Genomic DNA, 23,290 nt, shown 5'->3' on the forward strand with positions numbered 1-23,290 from the left:
ACACACACACACACACACACACACACACACACACACACACACACACAGCCTGGAGTTTCAATGCTTCTATCCTGCTAGACAAACATGCAGCTCATATTTCTTCTGCGGTTCATTGACAGACAGTTATCTGAGCCTTTGCTTCATTGGCTGGATACACTGAGCTGGATTTTTCGCTGGCCAAACAGTAAATGGGAGTTTGCAATCCCAGTTTTAACATACTCCAAAAGGAATTGCCCAGGAAATTGGAATTGCTACGTGGCAATTCCACCACACCCAGAACCCTCAAAGCCTCCTTTTAAATCAGGGACTTGAGGGTTCTGACAAGATTAAATAAAATAGCTACTCTGGAAAGGTCACACTATTAAATATTTAGTTTAACCCCCAAGTAACTATTCAACAAATTCCTATACCCATCTATCACAACTACACCGACCCAATAGTCCCCACGACACATTCCCCTTCCCACAACCAGATCCCACCCTCCACTGGGCCCAATCTGACACTCCCTTTGGGCTGAATCCAACCTGAGCACCACTATCCTCCCACCCCACTGCCAGACTTGACATGTCACCTTTCCCTTTGCCCACCCTAGCCAAACCTGACCCAACATTTCCTAGGACCCAAACCGTCCTTCCCAACTCAACCCCCTTCTGCCAGACCCAGCTCCAACACTGTTTCCCCACACACTTAATACCTTTCTCAGCTGACATCCTATCAACCTAGCACTCCACCCACTTGGAACCTTACCCACCTGGAACCAGAATCTTTCATTTGCCTTATTTGCTTAGAGTTTGACAGCAACTATCAAAATGGTTGTCAAACCCTTTAAATGTCAGAAGATGGCAGCTGGCTGTGATGAAGAGTGGGCGAGGTTGGTTTTCCTTTAACAGTGCTGCGCAGTAAAAGAATTGTCAGCATGGAAACACAGCTGAGAGATCTCTCAGGGAGCCTTAATCGGAATCTCCTCCCAAAAGTGTGAAGGTTTCCTCTTTCATATGAAAGAAGAGACTCTGTGTGAGACTGAAACTACTGGGAAAGTCCGTCCATTTAGATGTCACCGCTCCCAATTCTTTATCTCAGTAGGACTGGGTCTGTCTTTGAGCTTAAAAACGTAAGTGAAGGATAAGAGCGATAGGACAAGATACTACTGAACTTCAAACGAACAAAATAGAAGAGTCTTAATGTAGAATTTGATTATTCAAACCACACAAGAGAAAATGTGTTATACATACCCGCAACACTTTATAACTTTTGCGGTAAATACCATTTTAATGTGACAAACACAGCAAGCTCCCACAGAAATTGTAAGAGAAAGGGGGCAGCGAACTTTCCTTCTGGTTGCGCAGGCCTCCGAGGGCTAGAGCAGAAACTTCTAGAACTGTAAGTCAATGCTGCAATCACGTGTGTGGACCATTATAGGGGCAGCACATGCACAGCCTCGATCGAATGTTCACGTGGACCTCCTGAGGAAGGTAAAATGAATAGAAATTATACTGTTCAATAAACCAGTACAGCTGATTGAAGCATGGCCTAAAAGATTCCCCAACATGATTGAATGACTGTGATAGTAGCTTTCTCTACATCTGAATCACACGTCGATAAACCTTGAAAAATCATAAAGGCCTGATTGACATTTTGAGGTAGGTAGTGATTTTTGGGCCACAGTGACAGTAAATTAGCGGCCCCATTACCATCTGTCCTATTTCACTTCCATTGAAGCCAGTATCAATAAAAGCCAGGAATGCTGTAAGGTAGACTGCCAAATTGTTATTGTCCATTTTACGTATTATAAAAAAATCCTGTCTTTGTACAATATTTTATAACTTCACTCTACATTTGCAGCAAATATCACCTCTACTTGACTGAACATTTTTCTCCTCAGTCCTGACTGATGTACTTAGTCTCGTCGTCATTTACATTGACAAATTGAGGCTCACTTTGTTCTGGAATGTGATGTGTAATGATCTGGATAACATTAACACATGGCAAGTACAAGATCCATCCAGCCTGACTCCCATATACAAAACGGGACAAAAATCACCTGGAGGCTGTGAGCTGCCATGTCCTTGTCGTTCTTGGAGATGAGGGTAATTGGCACATGATGAGTTGTCAAAGATTCACTTTTAGCTGAGGATCATACCCCACCCAGACATTGGAGCACAATACTCCTGCAGTATTAGGGCTGGGCTGCATTCCCAGAGGTGACACCTCATGGATGGTGCTGATAAAATACATTGCCTTTACTGTGAGTACACTCACTACATGTGTAGCTGAAGTGTATGTGATGGCACTGGTAGAATACAAAGTAGCTGTGTACTGCCCTCCTTTAAGTGAGAGCGTGGCAGTGAATGGGAAGGAAACAGTGAGGGCTCAGGAAGGTGGGGCAACCATTGAGACAGTCAGCAGATTAGCTGTGGGTTAGGAATAAGGTGGCAAACATACGGGTGAGCAGTGTGTTAAGAGAAATGGCAATGACATCAATGACATTGCACTTGAGCCTAAGGGAACGGGTTGGGGAGCAAGGTCTAAAAATAAGCAGTCTTCCACTTATATGGGGATAAGGAGAAATCTTTTCCATATGACGTAGGAGTAGAATGGACCATTCAGCCTATCAAGTCTGCTCTGTCATTTAACGAGAACTTGGCTGATCTGATAATCATCGACATCGCTTTCCAGCCTTTACCCCATAATTAATTGTTAAAAATCCATCTATCTCAGCCTTGAGTACACTGAACGAGCCAGTCTCAACAGCCCTGTTATCTTTCAAGTGGCCTTCATGAATCTGCGGAATTCTCTTCCCCAGACAGTGGCAGAGACAGGCTCATTGAATATTTTTAAGGCTGAGGTAGATAGATTCCTGACTAATAGGGCATTCAAAGGGTTTTGGCACACTGAGGGAAGTGACATTGAGGCCCCAATCAGATCAGCAATGATCTTATTGAATAGCAGAGCAGGTTCAAGTGGCTGAATGGCCCACTTCTGCTCATAATGCGCATATCCGCATATCTCGCATAACATTTTTTTGGATTAGAAAGAGCAGATGTACGATGTTACTGATCGGTATCACATTGTAGGCATTACATGACCTGAGTTAGCATTCTGAGAGTACACTGTTTGTGCCCTGCCTGTGATCTGGCATTACCATCACAATTCTGATCATGCACCCAAAAAGCTGCAACAGACATATGGAAACCAACTTTGAGATTGATTAGAAAGCTCTGTATTGTCTCAGCAAGTGTGTGTTTCTGACAGGAGCTTGTTGGCAAGTTCCAATCATTGGTTTGTGCTGAGTTTCTCAGACTCAGGCAGTCTGGTTGTGGGGAGACAAATATTGGTTCTCAGGCAAAGCAGAGGGAATAATCAGGCAGATTTCCTCTCCTGGACCCTGTCTAGCGATTTTAACTGGAACATACATGTTTGTGAACATTAAGAGGGCATCATACTGGCCTATGGTGTTCACAAAATTTAAAAACCTTTTGCAGTTTTTAAAAATATCCTTTGTTCGTTATATTGTTTCCTTCACTTGGAGAGGACTGGCTCCAAATTGGAAACTGCATCTTTACAGAAATTTGTCCTTGTGAAGACCATGTAGCCTGGAGTGAACAATGGTCTTAACAGCACAACTCTGCATTTTTAACGTTACATAATATTTTTTGTTACTGCTTCATAGCAATTCAAAAGGATAATTAATTTTCATTGGGTATTCACGACATTAATACTACACTTTCCATCAGCTCAACACTCAAAACTCCTGGGCCCCATTCTAAACGTCATTCAGTGATGTACTCAAAAACAAGTTACAAGAGCATCTGAAGTAAGATGTAACAATATCAGAGCAGGACAATCATCAAGCAGAAATATCATTAATGATACCACAAGAGATGAATTAGCTAACTTGCTGGAATACCTAACAAAGCAGTGCTACCTTCAACACTGCAGACTGCCAGAGCACTGTTCTCCCAACAAACTTGATCCATTTCAGGACCATTTGCAATGCCCAAGTGAAACACAGACCATATGACAAACATGAACCAGGCTGAGCTGGTAGTGAAGCTATCTCTTGGCTAGCAGATTGTGGATCCAAGGTCAATGAAAGATTTTGAAGTGGAATCCATGCTTACAGTTTTGAATATAAGAGTGTAAGAGTGCAGTATTGTTAGAAGCACTCTGTTTTAGATGTTAATGAGACTGTGCCTTCAAGGGTGTGTATTGAAAGAAGATCAGGACGCCCTCCTGGTAATATAATAAATATTTCTTGCACAACCAGAACATATGACAGGTTTGAGGGACTTTCAGCTGGTTTAAATAAGAGTGAGGGTGGATGAACTAACTGATAATGGCATCGTGATGATGGAAGCCATTTGCGTGAAGGGGACAGTGGGTAATGGAGGATAGTATAGTGAGGGGGGTAGACGCTGTTCTGTGCAGTCAAGAGTATGGGTCCAGAACACACTGTTGCCTATCCGGTGCCAGGGTTTGAGACATCTGCTCAGGGCTAGGCAGGAACTTGGAGTGGGAGGGGAAGAATCTGGTTGGTCTGGTCCAAGAAGGAACCAACAATGAAGATAGAACTAAGAAAGAGGTTCTGCTTAAAATCTATGCTCCAAACTGAAGAGCAGAACCTCAAGGATTATAATCTCTGGTTTATTACTACAGGCTTTATGGAACATTACGATATGCAGAGAGGGGTAGAAAGGACATTCTATTAGGATTCCTACAAAGCCAAGCTTCAGTTTCATCTGATCTGATGTCACTGTGACCCAGCTCCTTTCACTCATCCACAGAAGCTACCTTTATGAGAAAGTATAATTCCTTTACAACTGTGGTTTCATCTCACCACAGGCCTGCGAAGGAAAATAAGATCGTGCGACAATGCATCAGTTCCTGTGATTATACATGCTGTGACTTATTAGCAAATCACACAGTCAAATATGATTCCTGAAGACTACAAGAATAGCAGTGTGTAGAAACCCTATGGGTGAAGGAAATTCCATAGTCAGGAAGACTGATATGCATTTCTGTAACATTCAGGATAAAGGATGTCATGGAAATGGTACAGAATATTCTGCAGGTGGGGAGGAAGTGGAAGGATTGGACTAAGTTAGCATGGATTTATGCAAGGGAAATTTTGCTTGACAAATCCACTAGAATTCTTCAAGGATGTAACTGGTAGAGTTGATGATGAGGAGCCAGTAGATGTGGTTTATTTGGACTTCCAGAAGGTTTTTGACAAAGTCCCACATAACAGATTAATGTGTGAAATTAAAACAATGCGATTTGGGGTAGTGTATTGAGATGGATAGAAAATTGGTTAGCAGCCAGGAAACAAAGAGTAGAAATAAATGGGTCTTTTTTGTTTGAATGGCAGGCAGTTACTAGGACCCCAGCTATTCACAATATTTATTAATGATTTAGATGAGGGAACTAGATGTAATGCCTCCACACAAAGCTGGGCAGATGGATGATCTGTGAGGAGGATGCAGAGATGTTGCAGTGTGAATTGCATAGTGTGAGTGAGTGGGCAAATGCATGGCAGATGCAGTATTTTGTGGAGAAATGTGAAGTTATCCACTCTGGTAGCAAAAAATGAATTGTTATCTGGATGGCTATAAATTAAGAAGGGGAGCATAGAGAGCTGGGTGTCCTTGCATACCAGTCGCTGAAGGTAAGCACGCAGGTGGAGCAGGCAGTAAATAAGGCAAATGGGATGTTGGCCTTCATAGCGAGACGATTTGAGGACAAGAGCAAGGATGCATTGCTGCAGTTATGCAGGACCCTGGTGAGATCAAACCCGGAATATTGTGTGCAGTTTCGGTTTCCTTATCTGAGGAAGGATGTTTTTGCTTATAGAGGGAGTGCAGCGAAAGTTTATCAGACTGATTCCTGATTTGGCAGGACTTATGTATGCAGAGGGGTTGAGTTGATTAGCATTATATTCGCTGGAATTCAGAAGAATGAGGGGAAGACTCATAGAAACCTATAAAGTCCTAACAGAACAGACATTGGTTAGGCCACTATTGGAATACTGTGTGCAGTTCTGGTCTTCCTGCTATAGGAAGGATGTTGTGAAACTTGAAAGGGTTCAGAAAAGATTTGCAAGGATGCTGGAGGGTTTGAGTTATAGGGAGAGGCTGAATAGATTTCCCTGGAGTGCTGGAGGCTGAGGGGTGACCTTATAAAGGTTTATAAAATCATGAGGGGCATGGATAGGGTAAATAGACAATGTCTTTTCCTGGGGTGGGGGTGTCTAAAACAAGAGGACATGGGTTTAAGGTGAGAGGGGAAAGATTTAGAAAGGATCCAAGGGGCAACTTTTTCACGTAGAGGGTGGTGTTACTATGGAATGAGCTACCAGAAGAAGTGGTGCAGGCTGGTACAATTACAACATTTAAAAGGCACCTGGATAGGTATATGAATAGAAGGATATGGGCCAAATGCTGGCAAACAGGAATAGATTTATTTAGGATATCTGGTTGGCATGGACGAGTTGGACTGAAGGGTCTGTTTCCATGCTGCATATCTCTATGGCTCTATAACTATACAGGGTCAGTGCAGAAAGGACTGTCCTGATGAAAGGGGAGTCCAGAACCAGGGGTCATAGTTTGAGCTTATAGGGTAGGCCATTTAACACTGAGGTGAGGAAAAATTTCTTCACCCACAGTGTGGTGAGCCTGTGGAGTTTTCTGCCACAGAAAGCAGTCCAAAACACTGGATGTTTTCAAGAGGAATTAGATACGCTCTTGGTGCTAAAGGGATCAAAGGGTATGGGGGAAAAGCAGGAACAGGGTATCTAATAGCATTGGGTACCTAATAGCATTGTGGGTCAACCCACAGCAGGAGGACTGCAGCGGTTCAAAAAGGCAGCTCACCACCACCTTCTCAAGGGCAACTTGGGATGGGCAAGAAATGTTGGCCAGGCAGCAACGCCCACATCCCCCAAATGAATAAAAAAAAAACCTGTTGGATGACCAACCATAATCATATTGAATGGCACAGTGGGCTGGGCCTGCAAAGCCAAATGGCCAGCTCCTGCTCCTATTTTCTATGTTTCTGTTTGGCACTCCTTGGTCCTGTCCCAATTAAAATTTTGTCCCGTCACATTAAAAATCCAAAGTGCAATGGACATTTTTTAACTTTTAATTGCAAACTATGTTTTTAAAACAGGTCAAAAAAACTGTGTGATGTCAATTCAGTGACTGTCTGACAAAGTCCCATGTGGGCCACATGGAATGTCATACCTGCAGAGTGTCAGGCAAACTTCAAACAGAGAGAGAGAGAGAAATGGCAAAACAGGAAGACCTAATGAGGACGCTGACTGTCTCTCTGCTATTATCAGAAAGCCACCCCTTGCTGACAATTTTTTTTTGTTTTTGTCCTTCCAGGAATATACAAAAATAGGGATTAAAAACTAGTTGCATCTTTGGTCTGTGTGGGCTAGTGTGAGAAGGTGTATTAGTGAATAGGGTTTGTTTGCCTCAGCCTGGGTTTGAGCCCTCATAGAGTCATTACAGCATGGTTCAACCAGTCCACGCCAAACATAATCCCAAACTAAGGGTACCACCTACCTGCTCCTGGCCCATATGCCTCCAAACCTTTCCTATTCATGTATTTATTCAAATGCCTTTTAAACATTGTTTGTGCCCACATCCACCACTTCCTCAGGAAGTTCATTCCACATGCGAACTATCCTCTGTGTAAAATAATTTCTCTCTCATGTCTTTTTAAATTTTCTGTCCTCACCTTAAAAATGTGACCCCTAGTCTTGAAATCCCCCATCTAGAGAAAAAACACCTGCTATTAACTTTATCTATACCCCTCATGATTTCATAAACTTATATAAGGTCACCTCTCAACCTCCTATGCTCCAGTATCCAGCCTTTCTTTATAACTCAAAAGTTCCCTACTTGGCAACATCTTGGTAAATCTCTTTTGAACCCTCTCCAGCTTAATAATATACTTTCTATAGAAGGATGACCAGAAATGGACAAAGTACACCAGAAGAGGCATCACCAATGTTGTATACAGCCTCAACATGACTTACTAACTCCTATACTCAAAGGACTGTGTAATGAAGGCAAGCGTGCTAAACTCCTTTTTAACCACCCTGTCTATATGTCATGCAAGCTGCAAAAAATTATGCACTTGAACCCCTAGGTCCCTCTGTTCTACAACATTACCCAAGGCCCTACCATTAATTGTATAAGTCCTGCTCCTGTTTATTGTACCAAAATGCAATACCTCGCATCTATCCAGATTGAACTCCATCGCCAATTTCAGCCCATTGACCCATCTTTTCAAGATCCCTTGTTAATCTTAGAAAACCTTCTTCACTGTCTACTATCCCACCAATTTTGGTGTCGTCCGCAAACTTACTAACCATGCCTTCTATATTGTCATCCAAATTGTTTCTATAAATGACAAACAAAAGAGGACAAAGAACTGATGTCTCAAGTTCCAAGATGGTTTTTACTTCAGGTTTGAAGAACAAACAGTACCTGACTCCACCCATGTCCACTGCATTGGCAGTGATTCTGTGTAATTATTGGACAGTTGACATTAATCCAGCATGGAAAGTTCCAACTTCGTGTTAGTCTGAGTAACTTGCACACTTTGCCCTGACCTACAGATTACCCTCAATCCTTCATGCTCCTATTTCTGTTACAAACACATAAAAATACAAGATGGGAGCAAGAAAAGACATTTCATTGGAAGGAATGTAGAAAAGAATCATAGCACTGATAACAACACTGATGGTTTGAACCTTGACTCAGTGCTAGCACCTTGCACCTCAGTTAGAAGGACATGGGGTCAATTTTGAGTTCAGTTGCTTAAGCACAAAAGCTAGGCTGACAGTCTAAAGCAGTGTTGAGGGAGTGCTGCAGTGTTGGGAGTGCTGAGCTGTTGAGGGATGGCCATGGAGGGGGTGTGGAATCGGGAGGTTTGTGGCGTGGGGGCATGTAGAGAGCTGGTGTTTTGTGGTGTCTGGAATGGAGCTTTGTGTTGGGGTGGAGCTGGGCATTGTGGGATTGGGGGCTGTGGGTTGATGGGGGATAGTTGGATGGAAGGGTGCATGTGTTGTTGGGAGCTATTTCTGTCCAATATTTACAGACTGTAGTCTCTTGATGATGAGATTCTAGCAGTCCGGCAGAGCATTGTTGTACACATCGTACAGAGACTATCACTGTTTGCTACACTGGTCACAATCTTATTGAAGGAAGGGCGTTGTCTTGGGAGAGGAAGAGATGGAATAATAGAAGGTCTCCTCTGATAATTAAGAAGACACTGAAGATACTGGGATGGCCCAGGAGGGCTCTCAGAGATGCTAAGAACATTGGGCTACGGTCTGATAGGCCAGAGAGGCCTGGGTGAACCTCATTGGCTCCTGCGGTTTCCAGGGGAACTGAGCTACACATTTCTTTTCCTGGTCAGTTCGCTATGGACCAGCTGGCTGGGATGCCACTGCATCCACAATTCAATAAACCTTGTTTACTGACAAGTGTTTCATTTTGTATTATTGTTTGGAAAAAAAACAAAGTTCTTTTTTTCGGAGATAGCAAGAACTGCAGATGCTGGAGTCAGAGATAATGCAGTTTGGAGCTGGAGGAACACAGAAGAGTCCCGATCCGAAACATCAACTTTCCTGCACCTCTGATGCTGCCTGGCCTGCTGTGTTCCTCCAGTTCCACACTGTGTTATCAAAGTTCTTTTAACTACCTGCTTGTTGTATGATAATTTTGAGGCAGGAAGCTGAGCTGAGAGTGCTGTAGGCTCAGAGTTAACTTGTAGCAGTAAGACGGTGGGTACTCCCACAAATCCGGAGAGCTGCAATATTCTAGCCCTCCATGAAAGAGAAGACTGGACAGAGAGCTCTCAAACTGAAGAAGATCCTTCAGGTCTGTCACATCCTGCCTGATGTATTAGCCCTATCTGCACCACCCCCCCTTACAGTTTTACACTGTATCATTGCAGTGGCTGCACTTTTTCTGTGAGTGAGCTTCCAGTGAGGTGGACAAATGCTAACACCTCTCGATTAGCCCCACAAGAAATAGTGAGAGTCACCTCTCAGTAGGGCTTTGCTTACCTTACATACTAAGAATCCCTAGCCTGAGTATGAAGATCCCAGGAATGGGAAAGATCTTTGGCTCTTGTGCACTCAAGACATGACGTCCATGAATTGCTGGTGCTGTGTGACTGTCCCAGGCCTGATATTCTGCCTGTTCTGTGGAAGGATCACTGGACCTGAAACGTTAACTCTGATTTCTCTTCACAGATGCTGCCAGACCTACTGAGCTTTTCCAGCAATTTCTGTTTTTGTTTCTGATATTCTGCCATTGAGTTGATGGGACAAGGTGTGCGTCCCTGAACACTGGAGTTTTTACTGTGCTGCTCAAAGGCTAGGCCCGTGGTTGGCTGGGTCACAAGGGGGAGTACAGGAAAACACATTACACTGATGAAGTGGAGAATCAAATGTCCTGAGAGACAAGCGTCATCTCATTTTAAGTGAGGAGTCAGTTCAGAGAACAATTTACATTCCATCATGGGGAATGACACAACATCAAACAAGACGTTGGTGAGGCCTCTTCTAGAGTACTGTGCCCATTTCTGGTTGCCCTGCTATAAGAAGGACATTGTTAAATTGGAGATGGTTGAGAAAAGATTTACCAGGTATTTCTGGGAATGGGGCATTTGAGATATAAAAATGGAATGGAAACACTGGGACATTTGTCACTAGAGTGTAGGAGGTTGAGGGGTGACCTTTTTGAGGTTTATAAAATCATGAGAGGCATAAGTAAAGTGAATGATAAGAATCTTTTCCCTAGGGTGGGGGAGTTGAAAACTAGGGGACATTTTTTTAAGATGAGAGGAGAAAGATTTAAAAACGACATGAGGAGCAACCGTTTCACACTGAGAGTGGTTCGTGTGTGGAATGAACTGCCTGAGGAAGTGGTGGATATGGGTACAGTTACAATGTTTAAAAAATATTCGGATAACTACATGAATAGGAAAGGTTTGGAGGGATTTGGGCCAAATGCAGACAGCTGGGACTAGTTTAGTTTGGGAACATGGTCAGCATGGACCAGTTCGACTGAAGGGTCTGTTTCCATGCTGTATGTCTTTAATGAGAACATTTAATGTTAAACCTCCTAAGCCTAATATTTAGGTGTGTTTTATTTATTTACATCAATTCAATACTGGTGCCACCAAGTTGCACTCAAAGGCTTTTTTTATTTCTTTTGTCTACAGCTATGTCTAGTGTGGGCCTGACAGCTGACATCCTGGACACTTGGAGACTTTTGAGCAGTGTTTTCTGTGGCTTCCAGCAGAGTGAGTGACCCCTTCGCCTGATGTGCTGCAGGTAATGAGGTCCCTCCCAGAGGAGAGATAGACAAGAAGGGAACCTCTGGAGACCCTGGGGTGAAATTTTGTGGTGTCAGCCTGCCTGCCACTGGCAACACTCAGTCTCCTTGAGAAGTAGGGACTATTGAGGTGGAGTTGAGGTGCCTCATCCTATGCTTTCTTCACAGCAAGGGCAGCACAAGTGGCTCAGTGGTCAGCACTGCAGCCTCACAGTGCTAGAGACCCGGGTTTGATTCCAGCCTTGGGTGTCCGTGTGGAGTTTGCACAGTCTCCCCGTGTCTGCACAGGTTTCCTCCAGGTGCTCCTGTTTCCTTCCACAGTCCAAAGATGTTCAGGTTAGGTAGATTGGCCGTACTAAATTGCCCATTGCATCCAGGAATGTGCAGGCTAGGTGGATTAGTCAAGGCAAATGTGGGGTGACAGGGATTGGGTAAGGGGCTGGGTCTGGGTGGGATGCTCTTTGAAGGATCGTTGCAGACTTGATGGGCCAAATGGCATTTCCACATTGGAGGGACTCTATCCTTCTCTTGCCCTGCCCTTGATAGTGAGGCCCCATGGCCAGGTGATGGAATCCACATCCAAGTGCATATTGGGCAGCCGCCGAGAGCTCTGCTGGCCTGGATCTCCAACATTGTAGGATCTTTCAATAATTAATTATTTCCACTTGATTAAGCAAGTGAGGAGTTAAATTATATTTTGTTTAATCATGCTTTTTCGTCGGGAAGAAAGTCATGTAGTCGGGACAACGGTAAGGTTTATGGTTTTATTTTTGTTCTATGGCTCAGGCTAATGTAAACTTAAGCTGATAAATGTGAAAATGTTTTTGAAGTGGGCGCAGCCTTTTCTCAAAGACACAGCTGTGTTTTTAAATGGTTTAGTTTCGTGACTTCGTTACTTCTAAAAGACCTTGGAAATAGGCGCTGTAGTGAGATTAGTACTTGTCCATTTTAAATGTTGTTATTCACTAGGAAGTGATATTCCATTAATATAAAAACAAAATACTGTGGATACTGGAGACTTGAAATTAAAATAAACAGTACTGGAGTAGGTTTGACAGGATCTGCAGAGAGAGAAACAGTTAACTTTGGGTTCTTGACTTGCAATGAGAGACAAAGGTTGAATGCAATGGTAGTGGGCCCTCCCCAGTCAGTGAATAGGAAGTGAAGTGTCTGGGAAATATTAGAAGATTATCTACATCGTGCCCTTCAGTGCACATCATGCTTGTGATAGTGAGGTTGGCAGATCTATGTGATAATGCTGAGCTGTGGCTGTGTTGGACTGAGAGATTACCCCATGGGTGTGCGGTAGCAGTCAGAAGATGGTGGCCCCTACCTTTGTGAAGTGCAGGAGTGCGATCATCTTCTTCCTTCTCTGATGCCTACTAAAGGCGATAACATTATGTGTGACCTGAACCTGATAAGAGGGCTTCTCGCCCCCATCAAAGGGGAACAGCACCTTCTTTCTGGCCTTGAATGTCTTGGAGCAAATGCTCTAATGAGACATCATTTAAGCAGAGGATGCCCCCTTCTGATGCAGACATTGTCTAGGACAGGTGAGAGCAAAGACCACAGAGTCTGGTGATGCTTCACACTTGCAGCGAATGATGAGGTAGCTGGGTGGCCTTCAGATATGGCACCACATTTAACTCTATTAAACACTGCTATTCACACGTGATTCACCATTTAAATTGCCATAGAACTGGTTTCCACACAAAATGAGCAGAAGGGTGGGTGATTATGTGAGAGAACCTGCATGGACCATGGTGGATATGACATTAATGAAGGTACACATGGTCATACTATAACTTCAAAATGGAGACACCACCAGTCATAAATCTTTGAATCTCTGAAGAAGTGGAATACTTTTGCATTTCATACAATGCAGTGATAAAGCTATGGTTATCATCCTAAGTATACAGATTGCTTCAATCAGATGATGCAATAAATTATTTCCTTCTTTTGTGTAGGTGTAAATTATACACAGATTGCCTGTAGACTATAGAATTAAAGAAAACCTATATTTATAGGATGTTTTTGTTCTGCTTTTCCAGGGTTAACATTTCAGTATTTGTTTGATTTTAAGACTGGAATGATATTAGTAATCTCCAACTCTTAGCTTCCTTTTGTGCAATTTTTGTTCCAGGCTATTCTGCAGATACACGGCCTCACTCATGAATGGCAGCCTGCTCTTATTCTGTGAAGTAAAATGTAGGATTGTTAAGCTTTCTCTATTAATTCTGTTCCATTGAGAAGAAGGCGCCCTTGTTTCTTCTGGAATGACTGTCCTTCCTCCACTGCTGTTCAGTTACAATAGTTATGGACAAGAGGGAGAGGTGATTTGAGCTATTTATTGTCCTCCCCTTCTTAAAAAAAATCTTCTCTTCCTTTTGAAATAGACTGTTGTATTCTCCCCATTCTGTTTGTAAAGTCCAATTTAAAAACATTTAATGACGTGTAACAAACTCCTTTGGGGTAAAACAGAAGTCTGGTTTATTCACGCGTTCAATAGCCAGGGGGCGTATTGGGGATAAAAACGGAAGTTGCTGGAAAAGCTCAGCAGGTCTGGCAGCATCTGTGAAGAAAAATCAGAGTTAACGTTTTGGATCCGGTGACCCTTCCTCAGAACCGGGGGGGGGATGGGGATGATTGATACAACATATGTACACACAGCATACAAAGAAGAAAGAAGCTATAATTAAGAAGATATAGATGTTAATTGCTTTTTGTGTGAGTCAAAGTCAGTGTTCAGTGATTGTTCCTTTTCGTAAGAATTCAAATTAATGTAAGAGTTCAAATTAATGTGGACAAAGTTGGCTAAACTTTCAGAATTCCTTGTGGAGTTGAAGAAGATGCAGAATGATAATGTTGGTGTACTGACTTGGTTCATTTCTTTCAATGTATATAAAAAGTTCTCTTCCAGAATCCAGATTTTGAAGAGGATTTAGACTCAAGGCAGATTTTGCTAAGCCTGGAGTAGATAAAATGTGGAACTGGAGGAGCACAGCAGGTCCGATAGCATCCGAGGAACAGGAAAGTCGACATTTCGGGTTGGGAACCTTCATCAGGATTCCTCAGCATCTACAGTCCTTCCTATCTCTTTTGCTGACTGTGGAGTCTGATTGTGCTATCACCAGTTAGATTCTGAGCAGACTGGGTCACTGTTAACAGCAAACTATTTCTTACCAGACTGAAGCAAAGCAGTCTGGACATTACAATTAAACATTTATTTCAAAGACCAGGAGTTTAGGTCATGTGATGAGTTTCCTGAATAAACCAGTTTCAATTTAACAAGAGATAGTAAGAACTGTCGATGCTGGAATCAAAGATAACACAGTGTGGAGCTGGAGGAACACAGCAGGCCAGGCAGCATCGTGAATGAATATGATTTGGTAGCCATTACGGAGACATGGTTACAGGATGGTCACGACTGGGAGTTAAATATCCAAGGGTACCAGACTATTCGGAAGGACAGACAAGAAGGTAAGGGAGGTGGTGTAGCTCTGATATTCAAGGACGCCATCAGGGCGGTGCTGAGAGATGATATAGGTTCTATGGAGAATGAGGTTGAATCCATTTGGGTGGAAATTAGAAATTCTAAGAGGAAAAAGTCACTGATAGGCGTAGTCTATAGGCCACCAAATAATAACATCACATTGGGGCGGGCAATAAACAAAGAAATAACTAATGCCTGTAAAAATGGTACGGCAATTATCATGGGGGATTTTAACCTACATGTAGATTGGTCGAACCAGCTCGGTCAGGGTAGTCTTGAGGAGGAGTTAGTTTTCTTGAACAGTATGTAATGGAACCAACGCGGCAGCAAGCTATCCTAGATCTGATCCTGTGTAATGAGACAAGAATAATTAATGACCTCATAGTTAGGGATCCTCTTGGAAGGAGTGATCACAGTACGGTTGAATTTAGAATACAGATGGAGAGTGTGAAGATAAAATCCAATACCAGGGTCCTGTGCTTGAACAAGGGGAACTACAATAGAATGATGGAGGACTTGGCTAAAGTAGACTGGAAACAAAGGATTTTATGGTGGGACAGTTGACGAGCAGTGGAGGACTTTCAAAGCAATCTTTCAAAGTGCTCAGCAAAAGTATATTCCAATGAAAAGGAAGGACTGTAAGAAAAGGGGTAATCTGCCATGGGTGTCTAAAGAAATAAGGGAGGCTATCAAATTGAAAGAGAAGACATACAAAGTGGCCAAAAACAGCATGAAACTAGAAGATTGGGAAAACTTTAAAGGTCAACAGAAAGCCACAAGAAGAGCTATAAGGAAAAGTAAGATAGAACATGAGAAAAAACTAGAACAGAATATAAAGACAGATAGGAAAAGTTTCTAAAAATATATAAAATGAAAAAGAGTGGCTAAAGTAAACATTGGCCCTTTAGAGCATGAGAAGGGGAATTTAGTTATGGGATATGATGAAATGGCCGAGGCATTGAACAGGTATTTTGTATCGGTCTTCACAGTGGAGGACACTAATAACATGCCAGTAATTGACAAAGAGACGAAGGTAGGTGAGGACCTGGAAACAATCATAATTATAGAAGAGGTAGTGTTGGGCAAGCTAATGGAGCTAAGGATTGATAAGTCTCCTGGCCCTGATGGAATGCATCCCAGGGTACTAAAAGAGATGGCGGGAGAAATAGCAGGTGCACTGGCGGTAATTTTCCAAAATTCGCTGGACTCTGGGGCAGTCCCAGCAGATTGGAAAACAGCAAATGTGATGCCACTGTTTAAAAAGGGAAGTAGACAAAAGATGGGGAATTATAGACCGGTTAGCTTAACCTCTGTAGTGGGGAAGATGCTTGAGTCTATTATCAAGGAAGAAATAGCAAGGCATCTTGATAGAAATTGTCCCATTGGGCAGATGCAGCATGGGTTCATGAAGGGCAGGTCATGCTTGACAAATCTTTTGGAATTCTATGAAGACATTACGAGCGAGGTGGACAATGGGGACCCAGTGGATGTGGTGTACCTAGACTTCCAAGGGCCTTTGACAAGGTGCCGCACAAGAGGCTACTGCGTAAGATAAGGATGCATGGCATTAAGGGTAAAGTATTAGCATGGATAGAGGATTGGTTGACTAACAGGAAGCAAAGGGTGGGGATAAATGAGTGCTATTCTAGCTGGCAGTCAGTAACTAGTGGCGTGCCTCAGGGATCGGTGTTGGGACCACAATTATTTACAATTTATATAAATGATTTTGAGTTGAGGTCCACGTGTAGGGTGTCAAAGTTTGCAGATGACATTAAGATGAGTGGCAAAGCAAAGTGTGCAGTGGACTGTGAAACTTTGCAGAGGAACATAGATACATTGAGTGAGTGGGCAAAGGTCTGGCAGATGGAATACAATGTAAATAAATGTGAAGTCATACGTTTTGGTAGGAGTAATAGTAAAAAGGATTATTACTTGAATGGTAAAAAGTTGCAGCATGCTGCTATGCAGAAGGACCTGGGTGTCCTTGTGCGTGAGTCACAGAAGGTAGGTCTGCAGGTACAACAAGTAATTAGGAAGGCAAATGGAATTTTGTCCTTCATTGCTAAAGGGATTGAGATTAAAAGCAGAGAGGTTATGTTGCAGCTGTACAAGGTGCTGGTGAGGCCACACCTGGAGTACTGTGTGCAGTTTTGGTCTCCTTACTTGAGAAAGGATGTACTGGCACTGGAGGGGGTGCAAAGGAGGTTCACTAGGTTGATTCCGGAGTTGAGGGGGTTGGCTTATGAGGAGAGACTGAGTAGATTGGGATTATATTCATTGGAATTCAGAAGATTGAGGGGGGATCTTATAGAAACATATAAAATTATGAAGGGAATAGATAAGATAGAAGTAGAGAGGATGTTTCCACTGGCAGGTGAAGCTAGGACAAGAGGGCATAGCCTCAAGATTAGAGGGAGCAAATTTAGGACTGAGCTGAGAAGGAATTTCTTCACCCAGAGGGTTGTTAATCTATGGAATTCCCTGCCCAGTGAAGTAGTTGACGCTACTTCAGTAAATGTTTTTAAAAAAAAGGTAGATTTTTTTTGAACAATAAAGGAATTAAGGGATACGGTGAGAACGCGGGTAAGTGGATCTGAGTCCACGAAAGGATCAGCCGTGATCTTACTGAATGGCGGAGCAGGCTTGAAGGGCCATACGGCCTACTCCTGCTCCTAGTTCTTATGTTCTTAAAGGAGCAGGAAAGCTGATGTTTTGGGTCGGGACCCTTCTTTAGAAACCCCATTTCAATTTAACAAGGTAGTTTCTACCTATTATTTTGTCGCTCCTTGGCCAGGGCCATTGTTTGCATGAGATACATGGTGAACTATTAGCACCACTTTGGACATTATGAATTTCAGTTGTTTCCCTGTTCTCAGAAATGGCTGGGGAAGACATCTCTTCTGCTTGTCCTTTTGTGTTTGTGGAGTGGAAGGTTCACACGATGCAAGGGTGTGACATTGTGGAAGGATGGTGTTGGAATTCTGTCCTGGTAATTGCTGATTCGAATCCTTCCAGAAATTGTAGTCAATTTTCATCATGTGATTGGTGTTTTCATCTGACCCAGTTGATTTTAAAATTTAAATGAAAAGGTATAGCTTTTAAAATAACCCATGATCTCACTCTGTAATTTGTAGAAATCACAATGCCCGATAGGAACTGGTCAGCGAGGCTTGTGAGAACATTTATTTTGTTAGTAGTGCCTTATGGATAAGCTGTTCTTCAAAGGTTTCAACTAGGATTCCAGCGATTCTGATAATGCCAGTTGTCAAGTTAGATAAACAAAAAGGGATAAAACGTAACATTTTTCTATTACAACAGGAACTCTGCTCCTTTACAAAGATATTTATACTTGTATATTAACCATTTATTCTCTCATCGACATCAGACCTCAGCAGAACACTGGAATAACATTCTGCAAGCCATTTCTGATTGTGAACGGCTGAAGTCTCTTCCAGTTATCCAGATCGCATCTATCCAATAGTGCTATTATAAACATCATCTTAACTTATTTAGTGTTAATTGGAGAAGGGAAAATCTTGGTATCAGCCAGAAATTGAAACCTGATCAAATTAATATTACTGATGAAGGTTGATTGAAGAAGGTCAAAAATCTAGCCAAGTGGAGTTTGTTCACAATTCCTCAGAAAAGTGCAGGTTCCTGTACTGTAAATCAAAGCCAGTTTCCCAACTCGTGCTTTCCTCTTCGTGAACTTAATCTGAAACAATCAATTGTTATTAAAGGATTGTGTATTCCAGACACTGCACATAATGGATACAATTCACAGTGAGTTGGGGACGGTGGGAGTAAAGGGGCATCTCCTCACAAATTGTCACTGACATATCCTCCATCTTTCCCTGTTGAGCTTCATGTTTCATTCTGGATTGCTGGGTTAAACAGATCATTAAATAAATACAAGAAAATTCTTATTGGGCTATTCATAATGTTTTCCATTTAATATGTGCTGGCCAAAATAAGCCAATTCTCACACATTAGTCCCCTGTGAGCGTGTCATTATAAAACATACTAACCAGCCCAAAAGGGGTAATTTCAAGAATAAATGTTTTTCACTTCTCTGGAGCATGACTTTTTTTATCATGTAATTTGATGCCACACTATGAGTTTGGTTTCTTTGCAGACTGGTCAAGAAGGTAAAGTCAAGAAATGTCTTCAGACTTTGACTTGAAAGTAAGACTATTTATTATACATTAATGCTAAATATTGCTATACATGGTAATCACAGATATACCGGCCTCTGACTTATAGTTACATTTGGTAAGGAATAATCTATCTTTTTTATTGTTTCATGTTCATGTGCTTGAGAGTCTTCCAGTTTAAAATGTAGCGTAGTGGTCTAATCTGGAGTAGACTTCCAGAGTATGCTAACTTCACTCACACTGTGGTATTTATACTCAGTGATGTGTAGCTCCATGACATCATCTCAAGGTTGCCCAAAGGTTCTGAAGCCCTTACACAAAAAATGTGACAGAAGAGACTCAAGGTTAGTCAATTATCAGGAGCTGAACCCACTAAGTACTAATTATCATCAGAGCAAGGCCAAGCCAACTAAACAATGCATTCAAGCTGCCTTTGGTATGAGAGATAAATGAGGAAGCCATACATTCCTGAAAGGTTGGAGATGGGGGTCCCTGAATTTCTTCCTTCTAGCACTGTTCATATTTCATTCTCAAAGATGTGGTGACGCAGGTGAGCTGGGCATTCACTATCCACCCCCATTGGCCCCTCAAAGGTAGTGGTCAACAACTTTCTGACTGAAATGAACAGCGAGAAAGTTGAGTGGGTCGTATGAATATCCAGTCCTGTGTCCTTGACTACACCTATTGGAACCACTTCCCAGAACTGTGGCTGGCTGCCCTACACCTTTATCTCTTTGAGAATACTGGTGAGGGATTGATGGCAAAATAAAAACTCTTCACAACATAAAATTAAGAAAACACTTTATTCTGAGAATCCTGTTTGGCAAAGTTCTCTGCCTTTGTTATACTTGGCAACAGAAATGGACAGAAAATCAGTTTTTGCAGCTCCTCAATCACAAAGTAAACATGTATGTTTTGAAAGCTTGAAATAATGTTCCGTATGGGAAGGGGGGCGGTTAAAACTCCCCTGCTCATTTCATCACCCCACCCCTGGGAAAAAAAAACTAGTGGATGTTATTCTAATAGAAGGGCCTCTTGAATAGATTAAATTGGTCTTTGACTGACAGTGTGAATCAGGCAATATCACAGCAAATCAGAAACCCTTCACCTCCCCCCTGACTTCCCTTTCCATTGCTTCTTTGTGGGCATGGTATAACACTGGCTGCTGATTTGCTGTGAGCCTAGTTCAGGGTACCAGCACAGAACAACTCCATGTCTTCTAATCCGTCCCCACCCTCCCCCTTCACATCATTTGATTGTCATCAATACTTTTTGTAGATCCATGCACAAACTATTTCAATAAAGTGCCCTACAGAATTCCTGGTACTGGCATAAGTGGAAAAAATGTTGGTGCCTAGTGTTGCAATCTTTTTAGCTTTAAAGAACTGAAAGATTCATCTCCAGCAATCAAAAGTATGATCTTAATATTCAGGGACATCTGTTTCCTTTGTTTTCAGATTTGTTCCCCTTCAATGCAAGATGAATCGCTCTCAAGATGTATTAACCCGCTATGACTTGTACAACTCACTGATTGGCTAATGTTTTCACACCTCTCACTATTAGCCAAACATGTCTCGACCCTTCCCTCAGTTGTCTCAAATCTTGCTTTAACTGCCCTTACCTCATCTGCTTCACAGACCCTATACTCTTTCCTTTAACAATACCATTCTTCATGACTACTTTCAATGCACACAATTTAACACCTTACCTGGAGGTCCGCATGACAAGATCACCTGTAGAAACATCCCATCTGACCTCCCTTGAACATCAGCTCATGGTCCTGTCATGCATAAAAGGCAGCCTAGTGAAAGTAGCTCAAAAGCCCTGGATTGATGTTGATCTAACACAAGGTACTTATCCACTCACCCATCTATACAACTGCCAACATACATCCTAACCCTCCAGTCAGCACCATGTAGCATAGTCACAACTAGTACATCAGGGACTGGAAGTCCACAATGTAATGAAATGGAATTTAATACCCCAATGCACCCAAAAAGCCATTTCCTTTAGTTTCAGAAACAATAAATGAAACGTAATTCAGGTTTATTGCCATATCATGATGCTTCGCCCAATCATTTTGTAAGATAATAAAGATCTTAACCCCTTTAAAATAAATCCTATACTGGTGACCAGTGTGAATGTGCTTCTCCACATTTTATATTCACATACTAGATCAGGAATATTGGCTTCATGTTACAAACCTGTGCTCTGGTATGGACCTGTCTGCGAGGAGAACACCTTACTTGGAATTTGGATGCATCATCTCATCACTCACAATCCTGTCCCCATGTGATTTCTCATTCATGAAAATTTGAGGACATGTTGTAGGAAATGAGTGTGCATGCCTAGGAGTAGTGACTGGAATCTTAAGCTCATGAAATCAGGCCTTGTAGAAGGGTCCCACCCCAAACTCAATCCTTCAGATGGTAGAAATGTGGGATTTTTCCTTTGATGAGTACGTGATCAGTTCAGCAGTAAGTCACCCTGACAGACACTGTTAGAAGTCTAAGAAATGCACAGCATTTAGCAGAGAGGGAACCACCTTATAATCCAATCTAACATGGGCACAAATCTTTCACTGATCATGGTTACACATCAGTGCTTAAGATGCATTCTTTCAGTTTCTCCCCTCTATTGTCCTATAACTCAAAAGGTCGTTGTGATCTGCAATCTAAGATGTTTCCTACTAAGTTTCCTACTAACTACTAAGCTGACGTGGTCTACATCAAATCTATACTGGCTTACTGCCTTCCACTACACATTGTAATCAACATGCTTGACTTGTTCATTCTCTCAACTATACAGTCATCTTTGAAAACCTGCCTTTCAACTCTGATCAATGGCTTATGGATCAGTAACATAGGAATAGGAGAACACCAACTGTCTTTCAATCATGTTAAGTTCATGGTCGATTTATCTTTTAATGCTACTCATTCACCTTTGTTCTGTAACCCCTAATGCCTCTACTGAACAGAAGTCCAATCAATCTTAGTTTTCATATTTTCAATTAACAGTTTTTGAGGGAAGAGTGCTCCAGATTTCCACTGCTTTTTGTATGAAGAAGTGATTCCTGACATCATCCATGAATGGCTTACTGCTAAATTTTGTTGTTACATCCCTTGTTCAGGGCTTCCCTCACTTGAGGAAATAGCATCCCTCCAGCTACTCTTTCAAATGCTTTACACATCTTAAAAGTGAGCTCAGTACAATAAAATGTAATGGGTCAGATGAGGTACAGCCCATGAAGTGTTAACTGGGCTTACACCCCAGTTCTACATTTTGATCCACCACCAACCTCTGGCTATTTTCTATGCTACTCTTTGTCGACAGCTTTCCAAGGTCCGCTGTGACTACAGCCACCAGGAGATTAATAGCTGTTCATTGGACCACTTTCCTAGAGGGTGTCAACAGCAGTCCAGAACCCGCTCCCTCAGTGTAAACACACACAGCATCCTCCTACTGACTGTGGAAGTGTGGGTCTGAGAAACAGTGCTTAAGACTGCAGATAACACTGTGCCAACATTTGAACCATGCTAAAACTGCCAGGAGGCTCATCAGGCACAGTGAGTGCATGATGAGTTTGTTCATTGAATTGTGCCTTTTACATTGAAATACTTCATTGTCAAGGTCAATAACACAGTTGAAACCTGTTTACTGGGGTGCCCTAGTGGATACAAATTGCCCCATTTATCAGATCATCCCTAGGAAGCAAAATCCACTGGTATGATGCAAATATATATAGTTTTATATATATGTAACTATGCCTGAGAAATATATCCTGTAGGCATAACCCCATTAAGCAGTGCCAACTGTGTCGCGATGAGACTGTGGTGGGACTCCAGGTCAACATGTGGGACTCCATGTTGACCTGCATAACGTTCTGAACACCAGTCTGTGCTAAGCACACTGCTCGAGGATGAAGAGAGACAGAGGAGCAGGTGCCAGGGTTATTCCTGCTGTTCATTCATTTCCATGTCAGACACCAGGATGTTTTTCTCCACGGATTCGCTGGGCGTTGAGGATGTCCTGCTGTACCGCGCACTCTCAAAAGCCCCACGGCGCGAGGTCCAGGCTGTTCGCCGTCGGTATAGCAGCAGCACCACCACTAACACCACCACTAGCACCAATGCGCCTAGCATGTACAAGATGATGTCTAAGGTGTGCCCCTGTGACCCAGCTGCAAATACAAACACAAACACAGAACCAGAACATTAAAAAAACATTCTCAAAATCAGGTCACTGTGTCCAAATGGAAATAGGCAGAGTAACAGGATGAGATTTAC

General features: G+C 42.4%; 1 protein-coding gene across 1 annotated transcript in view; it reads right to left on the reverse strand.

Annotated features, from left to right (window-relative positions):
• Nucleotides 1-19,029: 19,029 nt before the first annotated feature.
• The window catches only part of mrc2 (mannose receptor, C type 2), a 225,423-nt gene continuing 221,162 nt past the window's right edge, over nucleotides 19,030-23,290 (reverse strand). Inside the window, exon 30 of the mRNA XM_048614718.1 lies at nucleotides 19,030-23,184. Coding sequence (XP_048470675.1) covers nucleotides 22,955-23,184 — 230 coding nt within the window. The 3' untranslated portion in view covers nucleotides 19,030-22,954. The remainder of the gene's footprint in view (nucleotides 23,185-23,290) is intronic.

The sequence above is a fragment of the Rhincodon typus genome, chromosome 30, assembly GCF_021869965.1.
Source record: "Rhincodon typus isolate 14 chromosome 30, sRhiTyp1.1, whole genome shotgun sequence".
NCBI classification, from domain to species: Eukaryota; Metazoa; Chordata; class Chondrichthyes; order Orectolobiformes; family Rhincodontidae; genus Rhincodon; species Rhincodon typus.